Source organism: Hyposmocoma kahamanoa, unplaced genomic scaffold, assembly GCF_003589595.1.
Source record: "Hyposmocoma kahamanoa isolate Upper Pololo Valley unplaced genomic scaffold, ASM358959v1 192, whole genome shotgun sequence".
Lineage (NCBI taxonomy): Eukaryota > Metazoa > Arthropoda > Insecta > Lepidoptera > Cosmopterigidae > Hyposmocoma > Hyposmocoma kahamanoa.
In genome coordinates, this window is record NW_020653719.1 from 10,591,530 (window position 1) to 10,608,740 (window position 17,211).

The 17,211-nt window shown below is 39.9% G+C and overlaps 2 protein-coding genes across 8 annotated transcripts in view; both read right to left on the reverse strand.

Moving 5' to 3' along the window:
• LOC113226629 (uncharacterized protein CG45076-like) overlaps positions 1-10,109 on the reverse strand; it is a 24,438-nt gene extending 14,329 nt beyond the window's left edge. Inside the window, exons 1-2 of one of the 4 annotated variants that reach the window (XM_026459341.1) lie at positions 9,981-10,109; positions 7,892-7,993 (exon numbers count right to left, since the gene is read on the reverse strand). In XM_026459341.1, the coding sequence (XP_026315126.1) occupies positions 7,892-7,993; positions 9,981-10,046 (168 nt within the window). In that variant the 5' untranslated portion in view covers positions 10,047-10,109. The remainder of the gene's footprint in view (positions 1-7,891; positions 7,994-9,980) is intronic. The other 3 variants (XM_026459338.1, XM_026459340.1, XM_026459339.1) reach the window with 3 other exon arrangements.
• Positions 10,110-11,400: 1,291 nt separating this feature from the next.
• Positions 11,401-17,211, reverse strand: part of LOC113226540 (nucleolysin TIAR) — a 13,780-nt gene continuing 7,969 nt past the window's right edge. Inside the window, exons 3-6 of one of the 4 annotated variants that reach the window (XM_026459194.1) lie at positions 13,604-13,691; positions 13,502-13,516; positions 12,663-12,695; positions 11,401-12,579 (exon numbers count right to left, since the gene is read on the reverse strand). In XM_026459194.1, coding sequence (XP_026314979.1) covers positions 12,449-12,579; positions 12,663-12,695; positions 13,502-13,516; positions 13,604-13,691 — 267 coding nt within the window. In that variant the 3' untranslated portion in view covers positions 11,401-12,448. Of the gene's footprint in view, positions 12,696-13,501; positions 13,517-13,603; positions 13,692-17,211 lie in introns of all 4 variants that reach the window. The other 3 variants (XM_026459196.1, XM_026459195.1, XM_026459197.1) reach the window with 3 other exon arrangements.

A 17,211-nucleotide genomic window follows, 5' to 3' on the forward strand; every position in this document is an offset into this window, starting at 1 on the left:
ATGTGACTCGAGCCATGCTTGTCTTAACTTGCAAAGCAATCCTTATATCGCTTGGCCACGACGCGACGGCCTTACTAAAGCTGGTTGGAATTTGTATTCTGTATTTCAAAATCAAATTGGCTTAAAACTTTCTTACAATAGGAAATGAAACTATTTTTCCGGATTTAAATCGCGTATATTTGTTTTTTCAAACAAAACCTTTCGGGCCCTTTACAGGTCCCATGGTCACGGTTGACCGTGAATCAAGTGAGTCAACCGTGACCACGGGGCCTGTAAAGGGCCCGAAACGTCGGTTTGTTTGAAAAAACAAATATACGCGATTTAAATCCGGAAAAACAGTTTCATTTCCTATGTGTAACAACCGTGAAAACCTAAGAACTCGATACTTTCTTACAATGTCATTCACAAACGAGACGGCTCGGGAGTCAATACCAAAATAAATTTTACGGCTCACAGGTTAATGATTAAGGGTCGTATTCCAGAACTCTATTCTATGCTCAAGTCAGGACTTGAGTACGATTTTAGTTTGTTTATCAATTTTCTCCACATTTTTGTGCTCAGAACCAAAAGGTTGGCAAAGTCGGCTTGGCGGGGTCAGGTATCTTGTGTATATGACTGTACAATAATAAATAGTAAATTGTTAGTCATCCATCACTAAACTCCATAATAGCTTTCTATACACGTCTGTGAAACAAATCTACTCGTGTGTCCGTTGTGGTCACAAATGCATAGCGAAAAATGGGAGGGCGGTGCGCGGCGATGGGCTGTCATACAGTAATAGGTTAATTATTAACCCGTCACGCATTCTAGAGACGCACGGTGTCCCTAAAGATTTTGATTAAAAAAAAATTACACTGAATACACAGCTGCGCGTTAGAAACATTATCCAAGTAGCTCTAGGACGCTACAGTATCAAAATCTTCGTGACTGGTTATTATGAAAGGGCGGTGTCGATGTGTGACTGTCAACAGTCGTCAGCCGTGCAAGGAAATCTCTAAAATCGCGGATAATGGGAGACCGCCTTAAGATTTTATAAATTTTCGGTAACAGATTCGCTTGAATTCATTACTGCTTTAGTTCTTATGTATAACTTGTTTTAAAATAGGTAATGTTCTTATATAACAAAATTGTCTGAGATGCTTATACGACAACTGTGTAGTATAGATAGTCCGGTAAATTACAGAAGTGCTTGCCAAGAGCGGACGGACGTTTATTCCGTTTCCTGATATCGTGTTTACACGAAATACAATAATTATAATAACTAAAGACATAGGTCTTGAATTTTTGACAAATGTAGAATGTTTATCAAACATATGGTAATAAATTTACATATATGTATATTGTAACATGTTTTCAGAGGACTTAATGTATACATATAGCATAAAGCCGGATACTCATTATACAGTGACAGATAGAGTAACGAGACTAAAAAAACGCGGGAAATTACAAAAAATTGTTAGCCGGACTTTGGCCAGACTCTAGAATTTTTATTTTTGATTTTGACTAAATGTTTTCACCAAAAACATGGCGGATTTTTGTAGTTACAGTTTTTACACGAATTAATTTTTAGTTTAAATATATTTGTTGCTTTGAAATGTTGCTTTATTTTCTCTTCACAAAACAGGCTTCAGGTTGAAAATAAAACAAAGATTGATCAAACTGAAATAGTTATAGAAAAACCTGTATTACAGGCTTGTATTTGTTTTCAGTTTCTTAATTATTTACAATAGGTATTTAAAATTATTTAAGTATAGTCTTTTTAAGCTGATGGTTCTATAGCCAATGCTCAACAATAATAAATTGTTGAAAATAGCTCACACTGAAACAATGTTGTAGTCTATGATTTTCGGTGTTTTCGACTCTGACCTGGCTTCTAAGTCACAGGTGACACGCCTGTTAAGCTTAGACTTTTATTTTTATCCATCTTCTGAGCTGTTAAGTAACTGTAGAATGATACAACAACAGTGAGCATAAATAGTGCCACAATATCTTTGAGAGTACAAATATGAAGACATGCCAACTATTATAACTCATAACCATAATCTTCGCCCGTTCTTACATCTATTGACTTATTTTATATATTATGTAATACAGTGTATTTTTGTTAAATGGGGCAGTATGGGAAAATTTGAAACCATATGAGATACGAAAACTGTCTTAGAATATGACTATGATAAATTTAGTACATTGCATTTTCCTATAGTACTTATGAAAAATCATTTAATTAAATTTGACCAACTTCTGTTTGTCCAATATTTCCTTCCGATACTATGATACGATTCTTATAAGAAAATGAGTCGATCAGCATTAAAAAATTTAAAAGTTATTAATTTCTGTGGAGAGCTCACGCTTGACCGAAAAATTTAATATGTTCAATTTTGTTTGAAAAAACAAATACCTATATTAAAATCGGAAAAATAGTTTAATTTCCTATGTGTAACAATCGCGAAAACCTAACAACTCGACATATCAAATATGTGTTCACAATAAAAGACTAGTGATTCCTAAGAGAGTTCCTTGTATCTCCTATATTTTCGGATTTCCCCATACTGTCCCAGTTTAAAAAAACCACATGTTATGTCCCATTCGGATAAGTCCATTATTCTACAACATCAAAGTTCATAAGACAACTTGTATTTGTTCCTATTGCACTCTCACAACATGCATTGAATTGTAGTCTGTAATAACTCGGAAATTGCTAAGCGGAATAATAAACATCAAGTACCAAGCACTTGAGAAATAAACATTTCATCACTGAAAATACGCAGTTATGTTAAGATACGACTCCAGAAGAAAAAATAAAAGCAGAGAGAATTACGCGAAATTGAATGTAAATAATTACGAGAACGTGCAAATGCGTTGCAAGTTATTTTGGGATGTTGTTTTCATGTTCGTGCTCTTGAAGAAGTTGCATACTTACTCGCGTGGAAATCTTCAAACTTTGTATATTTCATAAAAAATACATTCATTAAATCTCCACTATCCTGCTCTGTTCAGGAAAAAGGTATTCCATACTTGCGGTGCGGTAGGTAACCTCGCCAGGTTAATAAAAATGTAATCACTTTTATTAGTACTAATTTTTTTTTAATTGGCTATGCTGCCAAATCATATAATCATATAACGCATTGAACGCATATTCAAAGCCCAAAAGAGATGTATTCGGGCTATATGCGGCTTGAAAAAAACAGATAGCTGTCAACCGCATTTTAAAAATTTGAAATACTGACTCTACCATGCTTATATATATTTGAAATTTCACTTTACGTAAAGCGTCATCTTCATTTATTTGAATTCGTCACACGAGCCCGCCGTTCTCATGAACTGAAAAGTAGATCATGTAAAACTGCTCTACTTCAAAAGAGTGTAATAGTAATGGCTACGAAGGTTTATAACAAACTTCCACTTGAAATTTGGAATTGCAACGATTGTGCATAATTTAAGAAATTATTATTTAATTACCTAAATGATTGGACATTCTATAATATTGAAGATTTCTTATAAAATTTACATTTCATATTGTTAAATTTGTTATTGATTATTTTACTATTGTTATTATGTTTTAAAACTAAGAAAACTTTGTATGCCATAAGGCGGATCACAGTGATTCAAAATTCATTCTTGGAACAACTTTATAACCTGTGTATCACAAAGAAATAAATGATTTGATTTGATTATAATTTTCCAATATTTTTTCGCAGGAAATCGTTTATCTTTACGATGGCCATTTTGAAACTTACTTAGTATAATACTAGAAAAGAGTTAGATACCGCATTCAGTGAGCAGAGCTCCGAAACTTATCGACGACGGGGTCGGTCTGGAAATTGAAAGTGTATCGTGAATATTATGACTCGAATTGTCGAACCGAAACGCACAGTCTTTTTCGCTCATATTGCAGAATATAAGCTTTTTCAAATCAGCTCAGGCCGATTGTGCGTCGATAAGTATGGTGACTCCCTAAAACAACAAACAAAATATAGTGGTGGTATAGGGTCAAACACAAGGTCCAGAAGTAGGTCACCGAGCGCGATCAGGAGAGGGCCGATCCAACTCGTAGACGCGGCGGCGTACCTCCTTCGTAGCTGTGGGCGATTGGAGCGGATGCCCCGTTCGCCAATAAGTTGGGCAGCCGCGAGGAGGATGACGCAACGAGGTGTTGTGGCCTGCTTCGTCGTAGGGTAGGGGAGAGTGAGGACGTAGCTTCTCCCAGGTGCTGGTCGATCCCGGATCCCTCCCACTAGAGCACCCGAGAAGGACACCGTAGGGTTTTAACGGGAGGATTTCGTCATAAAAAAAAGGGTCAAATGGTCAAATACAAACTGTATGTATGCCGTTTGCGATATAAGAACCCACAATGTCCAAAGCGTCAACTTTGATATGTCATTCCATACAAAAGAACGGAATTAGAAACAAATCGTGCAGTGCACATTACCTATCTAATAGTTTACGATATACTACACACTCGAATAATGATATCTGAAAACGACCATTCTGAAAATGTCCACATCCAGAAGTGTCCAATTCTTGAATATAATAGTTTTTATCGATTTCAAAATGGGTCAGGCACGCGAATCAACCTGTTGGCACACCACTAGATCGTAGTTCAAGTGTGGCTTGTAATATATCAAAGTGGCTATTTTAATATAACCCGTTATTGTCTTGTCAACGGGTTCATTAATAAATTTTATTACCCCTAAATTTATTGTACCTAACATACGATACGATTACATTTGTCTCCCAAAGTACCATGTACTTTGGGAGACAAATACTAGCGCAAGTACCATGGAACTCCACTTACTACTTTCTTGACAAACCACTATTGCCTTCACTACTCGCATCAACCTAATTCTTTTTATGGACTTTCCCTGGTTACGTCAATTCTATTTTTGTAGGTTTTGGCTTCTGCTCCACTGACGACAAATGCGCCAGTGTCCGGGTTGAAAGATACATGGTATATGACAAATTGTAGACCTTTCCCCGTCTTTATCTACATTCGCGCTATAAATTTGTGCCGTGAATCTACTGACATCCGTGCTATCTACAGGATCAAACTGTCGAAGCACTCCATTTTATATTCTAATAAAATCATCATTGACCCTACAACGCTCTTTTACTACACTGTTCTGCATTCAGTCTCAATAACACCACCTAAGCTGCGCAAATATATCTTTAAAAAAAGTTATTTAAAAAAATATTCATCCTCATTTGCGTTCAGTTGGCAAAGCTCTTAATTCCTTGCTTGCAATGTAATATTTGTGCTTAAATATTTTAATTTGCCTTGTCACTTAATCTGAGGAACCACAATTACTACGAAGTACAGATGTTTGTTGAATGTATTCTTAAGAATTGGGTCGAGGTGAAGAATTGGAGCAACGTTGTTTCGCAAGTTTTCCCGCCGTTTCTTACCTATTAATAATTTTGATTTATCTAACCGTATTTAGCTCTCCATAATTATTTTTCTAGTTTAAAACAATCGTGACTTAATTTACACAATAATTTACCTAATTATCTGCTAATTGTAAGTCAATGGCTAATTATAATACTTTATATTATTAATTTTTTTAAGTAATAATTTTGGCTTGGATACAAGTCCTTTGAGCCATGTCTCCGTTGAATTAGGTTTCTGTAAATATGGCCGCCACAAAGAGGATAGGCAATTTGAGGCGGCGTGCTTGGATTGACTCGGGATTCCTTAGAACGGGCCGATACGGGTATTTTAGTTCGAGATTCGTATAATTTCGCGTTTTAATCTTCGATTAAGGCACAATAGCACTATCCTATTCCAATTTAAACTAGATTTCACAAAATAATTGAAAGTAAAAAAAAAACGACACTTTTCCCTCCAAAAGGTCTAGAGCGAATCATACTTTTTAACAGCGCAATTATGCGTAACTAGCATTGGCTTATGAGTTTCTATTTCGGTAATTTAGTGACCAATTCAAATTCGCGTAAATGTCATGGCAATTGTTTGTGATGTACGGGAATCTATTGTTATAAGTCCGTATAGACAACATAAATTAATGTTTACTGTGCAAAAATGAAAGTCGTAGCCATTGAAACACCAAAGTAATAACGTTAAACCCCTTTCCTGTAGTAATTCGGTTTAGTGCAGATACGCGCTTCTTACCAGAACTACCCACGCGCATTTGCACTATTCCCGACGAATTGGAATTGACAAACTACTTCTGCTAGATCCATAAAATTTCGTTTACATTTGCTGATAACTGGGTCCCATGACGATGAAACACCGTAATTTCAACCGAGAAGAATGTTTTAAGCTTTCATAAAAATCAAATAATGAATAACACATAATTATTTTTAAATCAATCTAAAGCCAAACGAAGGTAGTACTTAATGTCTTTAGCAATTGCGTGATTTCTAGTTTGGAAAAACATCTGAATTCCAAAATACGGACTTAAGGTTTTTACCTCTCACCTACAGTATTGACAAGTTCCCTCGCTCTCCGAAATATGTCCGACAGAAAACTTTTGCTCAAGATTCTGTAGCTTTAACTCTACAAGGAATCGTTGCTTATAAGCTTCTATGCTTTTCGATCCACTGAGTCAAAAGCAGTTAACTTGTATCGAACAGAACCCTCCCAAATACTCCATGCACGATCGTACTCTGAAGAGAGGTGTAAGGGCACAAGCGCACTGTTTTTTACACTTTATAATAACGAAACAAACTGAATATATATTCCTAAATATGTTCAAAACTATTAAAAACTTGTGTTCAGAATAAATAATATCTAAAAACCTAGCCTTGCTGGACCAGTGCTAACAGTTGAGTTTTCAGGTGAACGTATTTTCGGTTTGTCATTTTACGAAACGCGACCGCTTAAAAGTAATTAAGCAATAAAAGACGATCATGGCTAATTTATTTTCTCAATATCCCTGCAAGTACACTCATTTCATTTGTTAGAAAGAGTCCTAAACCCGTTAAAAAAAGTAAAAGTTGCTCATTTTTATAACATTTTACTTTTTTTCCGACATTTTGTCCAGACGAAAGGTTAAACAAAAGAGTGTCACTGATTTTGAAAAAAAAAGAACATAGGTACTACGTCACTCGTAATAGTGGTCCGTGTATTTTTTTAATTGGTAACAGACAAAAGAGATTGCTTTTCAGCAGCTCCTCGTACATCGTAGCTCGTAGAATCAACACGATAACTATTGATTGAATAGGTCCATGTTTACTGAGTTACAAAAAAAATGGCAGTTAATGAGAGAAGTACGGACATAATTATAAAATCTTTTTAACAGCCTATTTTATGATTATAAAAAGAATGATTTTCTATCCTTACTGCCCTTTGGCTTCCACAAATTTACCCTAACACTTTATTGTAATATACAGGAATTTAACCTCATAAGTACAATAGTGCTATACGCAAAATTATCAAAACGGCTAAAATATTTCAGAATGTCCAATTATATTATAAAGAGCGCGCCTAAACATTTCTTTATATTTGACAAGAATCGAACAATGTGTGTCAATAAAGTCCCGGCGCGTTTTTAACTAGCAATATTAATTGCACCTAGAATTAATTATTCTTGTTATTGTTTACAAACATTTCACACTGACTGTACCTACCTATATTCTGCTTTCACCTACCATTTTAACATGTTTTAGTTTTAAGTATGCTTTGTATGGAGCGCAATAAATTGGTACTCGAGTTATACTTAAATGCAATGCAGTGACAAGGATTACGAACTGAGTGGACAGTAAATATGATTGTGTGCATAGTGAATGCAATAAAGGTGCTATAAACATTCCTTGCTGTGTTGCTAAAGCACCAATCTACCAGTATACAGCCTATATACAGCTAATGTTTATTATACACGTGATTACGGATTGATTGCACATGATTACGTTTATACACATGATTATGACGACTTACCTGTGACAACTTGGGTATATAAGTGATGTTTGGAAGATTGTAGTGGTAGTAGTAAGGTATATAAGGCGGTATTGATGAAAGGTAGTACACCGACGTCAGCGGCTGCCTCCGCACCAGGCAATGCAAACAGGATAGGTATCATTTTCAGATTCATCTAGGGGTTGTAGTGTGTAGTGCTCTTACTTCAATGGTGTAATAGGTAATGAATGCGCATTGTTCCCTAAATGTTTAGATTCAGTAAATTATATATTTTTAAAAAGGTCAATGTGATATTTCTGTCCTTTCAGCATGTACGAAAGTCACGTCTCGCCTCATATTATAAAACAGCGCTATTTTCAGATCATGTTTATTTTTATTGCTGCGTAACGTCTATAATGCGCATTTCTCTCGTAAACTTTTGTGTAACAAATTGTGCCAAAACTTTGCCAGTAACGATGATTCATTAATATAGTGTTAAAATCCCTGAATAAATTTGACAGACACATAGAATTTAGAAAAAAAAGCAAAATTGTTAGTAAACAAAATATCGAGTTCATCGTCGATAAACCTACTTCTAGGTAGAGTGTAAAATATGACAAAAGAAAATAGAATTATTAAAAAATGCAAGCTTTATTACACATAATAATTCAGTCTAACATTTTCCAATAAATTAAATCACATTAAAAACGTATAAAAGCTCTATAAAGATTCGCTGCTACTTGTTTAACAGTTAAAGTAGAGCGATCACATTGCGATAGCGAATACTGATTAGATAATAATTAGAAGGACAAGCGGGGATTGGGTTAGGAGACGGGGGCCGGGAGTGGACGGGACGGGAGCCGGCGGACGCGGGCTACACGCGGTAAGAATAGTGGCGGTAGTTGGTGCCGTACGGCAGGCGTCCGCTGCTGGTGGACGAGTACGAGTATCCGCCGGGGCCGCTGCCCAAGTTGCTGGAGCGCTCGGAGGTGTACGAGTAGCCGCCGGGCCCGCTGGCGCTGCGCCGCTCCACCGTGTTGCTGTACGAGCTGCGCTGCGGCAGGCGGCCGCCCGCGCCCGAGGTGCGCTCGTTCGTGCTCGAGTACGAGTACGAGTACTGCTCCTCAGCGCGACGCGGCAGCGGCTCGCGGTCCACCACCACGTAGTGGCGCGGCGTCTGCAACAACCGCGCGCTTAAACTCCGTCGGCGACTCATCGACTGCTCTCGTCGCCCGCGGCCCCCCCGCACCAGCCCGACCGACTAGCTAACTAGCGAAAGCGACACACGAATCCGACGCCCTGCCGGCACTCAATACGTGGCGTAGTTGCTGTAGAAGACGTGCCGGTGCGGCGCCTGCTGGGGCCGGCCGTGGGCCTGCGCCAGCAGCACGTCCATGTGGTCTCGCGGCGTGCCCAGCGGCGCGGCCTCGAAGGCGCGCTCGCGCTGCCCCACGGCGGCCAGCACGCGCGACCTGGTCCGGTCGCGCGGCGACACGTACGCCGCCAGCGGCGCCAGCTTGGCCTCGGCCATGGGCGCGATGTTCTGGCTGACGACGGGCTCCAGCACGGAAGAACGCGTGCCGGGCTTCGCGCGCCGCCCGAACGCCGTCACCGGATCGGGCACGAGACTCGGCCGCGGCACGAACGGCACCTTCTCCCAGTCGCCGATCGGCTTCCGCTGCAAGCGCAGAAGTCGCCGTTAGTCGCGCGAGCTGCTCTCCAGCCGCGGCTATATTTGGCGCGCTCGGTAGCTCCGCTCTCAGACGCTCCGGTTCCCGCCTCGAAACGATATAATATGACCCGTTTGCGGGACTAGGTGCCGAACGACGAAGACAGCCGACAGATTCCTTAAGATAGCAACGACTGGAACTTAGAAAGCAACGTGATTTTCAGTAGCGAACTCGGCGTGGACGTGTAGATTGTTACGTTGTACTAGTCCACTCGGGAAGACAGCGAACGATTACCCGACCGGTAAAAGATACAAATACGTATCACTGAGACACCTTTGACGACGCCGACGCGCCGTTCTTCGCGGATGAAGAGATTACGAGAGGCGAGAGGTGGTGGCTGGTGCGAGGGCCGGCTCCCGGGGGATGAGCGGGGCAGCGGGCAGCGGGGTGGTTGGACTCACCGTGACACTGTAGTTGGACGGCCGGTAGGGGCGGCGGGTCGTGTAGAAGTCACTCTCGTAAACCATGGTTGCGGATCGTTCGACTGTCACTCGCGACGGCTGCTGCGCGACTACAGCTCAGCCGCGAACGCCGCGCACCGCCACGCCGCGCTATTTTTGGATCACTGTCATTGCAATTTCCACGTCACTCCAACGATTTTTCTCTAGGGAACTTTACAAAACGCCTTCGTTTTGTGTTGTCACAATTGGGTTAAGGATAATCATACAACAGAGGAATGCACCTAAAGAATGAATGTGATGAAAATAGCGTATTCCTTTTAGTTCTTCAAAGAATTGTTGAGTCACTGCGTGGAAAGTATGCACAGGCGCTTTGAAGTGCGCACGCGCATTTCGTAAAGTAGGATGTTTTGTTGTTGTTTGGTTGCGACTATTATATCTCTTTGAATCATACTTACGTTAGCGCTACATTATGATCTTTCCCGCAGTAATAAATAATTCTGCATTTCAAATATTGTATAGCAGAGCGTTGATTGTGTTAAGCTGTGTTGTGTCAATTTTATTCTTTGATAGGTTTTCCTACCACATTCAAGGGCGTTTTGGATTATTTCCCTAAAGTCGAGTCACGTGGTACTCAGTTAATTATTGCCGTTGAGGCGAATTTATCGTTTCTCCTCTGCTTCATTACCAGTAGGTTCTTTACCTTGGACTCTGCTTAATGCGACTCGACCTTAGGGGAAAATAATTCAATATTTCAAATTAGCTGTGATTGATAAGATATACATTTATACTACATAATGATCTCTCCCACAGTTATAGCAGTAAGTAAATTAGTTTGCATTTAAAATTTTGAAAAGTAGCAATATTGCATAGCGTTGTGTTGTGCCATGTTGTGTTAATTTTATTCTGTGATAGGGTTTCCTACCAAATACGAGGGTATTTTGAATTATTTCCCTAAATTCGAGTTAAGTAGTGCCCCGTTAAATATTCCCGTTGAGTCGAATTTACCGTTTCTCCCCTGCTTCATTGCCAGTAGTTTCTTTACCTTGGGCTCTGCTTAATGCGACTCGATCTTAGGGAAAAATAATTCAATATTTCAACTTAGCTGTGATTGAATAGGTATATGTTTATACCTACCTAGAATTTAGTAAAATACCTGAAGGGACCGCGTAATAGTTTCGCTAATAATACAACACAAAATTAATAGTCAACTTAAACTATTTATTTTTCCTTTTACAAAATGACCTCTATAATGTTACGTCTTTACAATAAATTTCTCATCCGAATGCTATATGTAGGCTTCAATCACAGAAGTGGACCGTTTGGTCGACTTGTATAAAATTTTGGACCCCAGAAATAAACATAGTACACGTTTCGGGCGTCACTACACATCTGCCTCGGCGCCTTTCGACCACATCCAGAAGGTAAACGAAAAAGAAACAAAAGGAACGGAATACGTATGAGGTCCGTCAAAAAGTGCCGGTCGAATGTGCAGCGGCTCCGTACGGGAAATCAAACACCCGTTGTCCCAGACCCACTGCTTTATTGACTCACCAGTGTTTCCATACAATAAATCATAACAATTCAGGTCAAACAAAACAACATGTGCCGAACTTAATAATTATAAATACGTCAAACGGTCTGGCGCGTCGAGGAGTGGTGGGTTTCAGTCAGCCAGAGCGCAGCGCGCAATAAATATCATCGTATGTACACGAGGCCACTCGCGACACTACTCCCCCTATATATTTTATAACTTTTTTAAAAATTTATAATTTATTTCGTTATGTCCTATCTATGTAGGTTTGCTAACAAAACCAGCGCGCCGTGTCAACGAATCAAAACTGCACCGCGGGCCACCGTCCGGGGTCCGCGGCCCGCGTCATGCGTCCGCTCTCGACAGCCGCCCGGGGGTCACCGCCGCTCCAGATGAGGCACTTTGTCCCTGCACTTCTCGAAAGCCTGGACCAAGTAGCAGCAGGACGAAATTTGGGCTCCGGAGAGCGGCGACTCGAGATTGCCGCGGCGAGGCAAGCCCACCCCAAGACGGCTCCGACTGAAGACACCATGCACTGTCTGTGTTAACGGTACGGTACTACGGCGGCCACGGACGCGAGATGCGCCTCGACGGGCGCTTGACGGGTTGAGAGACGGGCCACCGGCGAGTCGAGCCGCGCCGGCCTGTCGAGTCGCGTCTCCGTGAGGCTCGCCGGTGCTGCCGGGTCGGAGGTCTGCGATCGCACGGCCAGATCGCTCAACAGGGCACCAGCCAACATCCACAGCAAGACATTGAGGGGCGGTATGGTAAAAAACTACCATGATTTCTTACAAAGAGGTTTTCTCGAAAAGAGTCTGATTGTTTAAAAAAGTACGAAACGATCGCTCGAGCGAAGCGGACGCCGCGCGGGAGCGGCGAGCCGAGTCCGCAGACGATCTCCCACGGCCCCACCCTATTCCTCTAAATCTACGCGCGACTACCTAAGCGGAATAGCATCGAAAGGGTGGGATTCGCTCTGCGGCCGAGTCGGGACGACGGAGGTGGAACGGGAATCGGGACGCGTCGGCGATGTTGACTGGTGACTGTTGAGGTTTACTGCGAGGGGTACTGCGCGGAGGGCATGGCGGCGGCGGAGTACATGAGCGGCTGCGGCGCGCCGCCCCACCCCGCGCCCGCGCCCACCGCGCCGCCTGCGCCGCCCGGCACCGACATGCGGTAGCCCGCTGCAACAACACCAAGTGTGAGCAAAGCACACAGCTGCAGGTCAACCGAACATTTCGGCACACGCGGCTATGTAGCAACAGTAACGGCCCAAGTGTGCTAATTTCAAATCATCTCAGTTGTGTGTCAGTTGGTATTCTGCTAAAAGTTCACAGTATGAACCTGTCAGTGGCTCGCCATCAAGTTGCTATTCAACCGTTGAAATTTTTTGGTATTCTGCTCTTCAATGGCGAGTCTATGAGAACGAGATAAAAATTACGATATGCATAATAATTTCCATGGCAGTTTTAGTAAGGCAACATCAATATTTTGTAATTGTATGTATGAATATACCATCACTAACATTCCACTGAGACTCCACCGCCATTGCAAATAGGTGTTAACAGGAAAAAAAAAAAGGTTTTAACAGAATAGCAAATCGGACCCCTCATGGAAGAATGGCATAAGTGTAGTTACGTCAAACATGTTTATTGCTCCATTAGATACAAGAATTGGAAAGGATGCGAGTTATATTTTTACGTTTTTAACGTAACTCCACTTATGCCATTTTTTTTATTTTTTTTTTTATTTTATTGTGACTCGGCAAAATGACTGCGAAAATGAGGGGTGCGAAATATTATCATATTTGCAATGTAATCTTAATGTCATTACAATGATCAATGGTTTCAAAAAAATTAGCAGTATTGGGCCCACAGAAGCAAGGATAAGAGCGCACACAGTACAAAGTTAGCTCTATATCGGCCAAAATAACTTGGCCGATATAGAGCTAAATGCAAGTAAAGTTACCGCTTCTATTAAATATACGTACGGTTGTCGCTTGAAACTGAAATACATTTAAATTAGCAATGAGACTATTATCATTAATTATTGCAATTAATGAGAATGTGATGAAAATCTGCAAACATCTCACCTGCAGCCGCAGCCTGCGGGTTGCTATAGGCAGCAGCGTACTGCTGGTAGTATCCCGGCGCCATGTATCCTTGTATCGCCGGGTAGCCCTGCAATTAAAAAAATCCCTTTTAGTAGGTAATATATAGTTTTGTTATAATTATTAACACAAAGAACGAACATTTAAAAAAATTACTTCGACCCGGCCGGATTCGAACCGACGTCTTCTAGCAAACCGTGCCAGACACTATGCCAACTAAGTAAGCCACGGGACGAATCAGAGGACCTAACAAATTTTTCCATGTGCTTGTTTGTCGGATTTTTGTATTTGGTTTTTAATTACTTTTAGTCGTAGCGCCATCCATGAGAAATCTATGAAAGTATTTCGACACCCAGATAGGTAACTTTGCTCACGAGAGAAATACTAGGGTTGGCGGACTAAAGCACATAATTCAAAAAAGAGGTTCATTTTTTAATATATAATTAATTATTTATGTATTTTTTGTGTTGTTTATAGTGTTGGAAGATGTGAAAACAATGATAAATTTGAAAAATAAATCATAAATTTGTAACTTTATTCTAGAGGGGCCCCTCTAGAATAAAGTTACAAAATGAAGTAACAAACGAATTTCACTTATGTGCTTTAGTCGGCAGATGTATTATTTTAAATAAATGATGTCGGATTTTGACTTATGTGCTTTAGTCCGCCGAATGTAGGCCGCACAAATAGTTCTCCCGGCACGGGAATCAGGTGTTAATTGTAGTTTTGAGATGTCAAATTCAGATAAATCGAAAATTGGTCGCGATACATTTCACGGCTTATAAATTCATGAAGATGCTATAAAATCTCACGCCTATTCTTATTGATAAAAAAAAATTAAACATGTGGCAATGCTGCGTGGGATGGGACGTACCAACAACGCACCGACCGATCAGTCAATGAAATCATAAGGCTTATAAAAGCGACTCCGCTTAAGCCCCGCTTTCTTTTTCAAAGCGAAGTTCGTCTGTAAAAACCTGTACGTAACTTAAAAATACGGCAAAATCATAATTATAACTTCCATTATTCACCAAACATAGACAAGAGATCATGATCCTAGAGTAGATAGATTTACGAGAATATCAACTTGTGTTGTGTTTGATGGCATATCGTTAAGACGTTGCGTTTCTCCCGCCAGATGGCGTGGACTATTTTTTTATTGTTTCCTGAACCGCGGTGACATGATTCTGCCTTTGGCCTACTTATTGGAAAGCGTATATTTGTGGCATCAGCTCAAATTATGCTGTGATAAGAAATATGACGTAAAAGTTATTACGAATTTTGGATTCAATGGTAAGTGACATGTCCGACATAAACTGTTTTTTCATATGTAAAATAATATTAATAAATCGACTCATCCGTAGAACAAAGATCTACGTGCAAGACTACTTGTTCTCAGGACATAGTACATTTCGTTCGTTCTTCTTCGCTGTGGATGTCAGATCGACCGTTGTTCGATTTTATATTTCCGAAATAAGGTATACAAATTCTCAAAACACAAAGGTGTTTGTAAGGCCTATGTAAAGACATAGGCCTTAGTTTGAATAAAGAAATTATTCTCATTACGCGAACTTATTCTCTTTTCGCTATTTAATCACATCGGATTTTGTTCTTCGGATGAGTCGAAATGTGCTAAACAACCATACCAATTATCTCTCAAACTAGGGAATTGTACTATGAGTACCAGAGAAACAAGAGTTTACTCCGATTGGTCCTACTGGGAATCAGGATCCACAGTGCAAATCGTTGGACCACAGAAATCGTCAAACAATCAAAGTACCTGAATGATTGGATGATTTTAATGATATGATGAAATTTCGGGCACATGGGACTTGTGAACTTAAGTCTCAGCGTGACGGGCGCAGTTTTAAAGCTCTGAGTAGCACTGCAACTGTTATGGACAGGCGTGTCCCTTATCACCAGACGACTTGTTCGTCCCGTCACTTGGAATCATAAATAAAGATAAATTAAAAGCTTTTTAACAATTTATTTTACAAACGTTATGTGTAATAAGGGCGCAGGGCGTTAAACATGATTTTAAGAAGTTTACCGCATCTTGATTTAAAACCTATAAATTTAATCTCAGTACAGAGTACTAAAAAAACCGACGTCAAAAGTTTGTGGAAATAGTTTTATTGAAATCGGTTACCGGAAAGTGCGCGAAACCGGATTCATCCCCTAGTTTGCCACCTTTAGAGGTAAAATATTTTTTTCAAATTTAAACGGGACCACTACTGAGGTGCCTTCTTTCCAACAAAAAAAGAATCACCAAAATCGGTTCACAAATTAGTAGTTATTGCGTAACACATACGAAGAAAAAAAGAAAAAAATACAGACGCATTGAGAACCTACACCTTTTTTAGAAGTGAGTTAAAAGTGGTAAGTGAGTTATATCGGCGGTTATATTTAAAAAAAACTATTAACTCAAATAGTGACTCGGATAGTTACAACCTTGATAGACAGGGAATGATACTACTCGTCTTTCTACTTTATAAACGCATGAAGGTGTAGTCGTGTCATCCAAACTTTGTTTTTATAATGACCTAATTATCAAAACAATCTGGACGGTCAAACTAACTAAACACATCTATACATCTACAAAGGAACCGAAAAATATTTATACACGCTCAAATTAAACAAATAAATTAAACAAATATATCTATACCTACACACTTCCAAAATGTAACATTTCAATCAACTTGAAATCGTCAGAAAAATTTCGTTGAAATTATCCCGTGTGCAGCGCGACATAACTGTTACGTAAACTGTCACTTCATCGCACCGCGCGTCTACTTCATGAACCGACTCGGATAGGCAGTATTGAAAAGTAATATATAACTAGGCAGTATGAAAGCAAACTGTGTTATAGTTGTAGGCGCTCATACGCATGTGAACATGGCGTTGGAATGTCAGTACAGCTTTTATTCAGTTAATTGTAGAAGTTACGAGAAATCTGGTTTATTGTTATTCCAATTCTAAATAGCGGTAGGCCTATAAAATTCTAAATTCAAATGCACTAATTTTTGGCGCCTTTTCTATGATTTGCCTTGTCTTTCTACCCATAGTTGCGTATGCACAATTTTTTCATTAGCACTCGAACCCATTCATACAGTCGACTATAACTACAGAGGCAATAACACATATCTGTAGTTGAGATGAGCAGTTTTAAGAATTCCGTAGTTAAGAACAAGTAATAGTCTCATTATATCCAACTATCTGTGTACAGTATTTAGTGGTAATTAAGATTAGATTTGGCGTGAAGGTGATGTTGGTGGTATTGTTGATATAAAAATAAAAATTACAAATATTATCGCGTTCTATGATGTGGTGCGTATAATTAATTCTCGTCCAAGCGATGTGAGTAAGTACTTTCTGGCCGTATGAACCAAGTTTTCAGAATGCCTGTAATTCTCCTCTGCGGTAACTTTTTAAGTGCAAATAATCTAAAAAAAATTGTAAGGTAGGTAATTGTAAACTCTATTTAGAATGCAATAAAGAACTCTGTAACATAAATACTTGAGACAAATGTTGAAAAATGCATAGGCGCATATGACAGGCCCATGGCCATTTTTATATTTAGTTAAAAACAT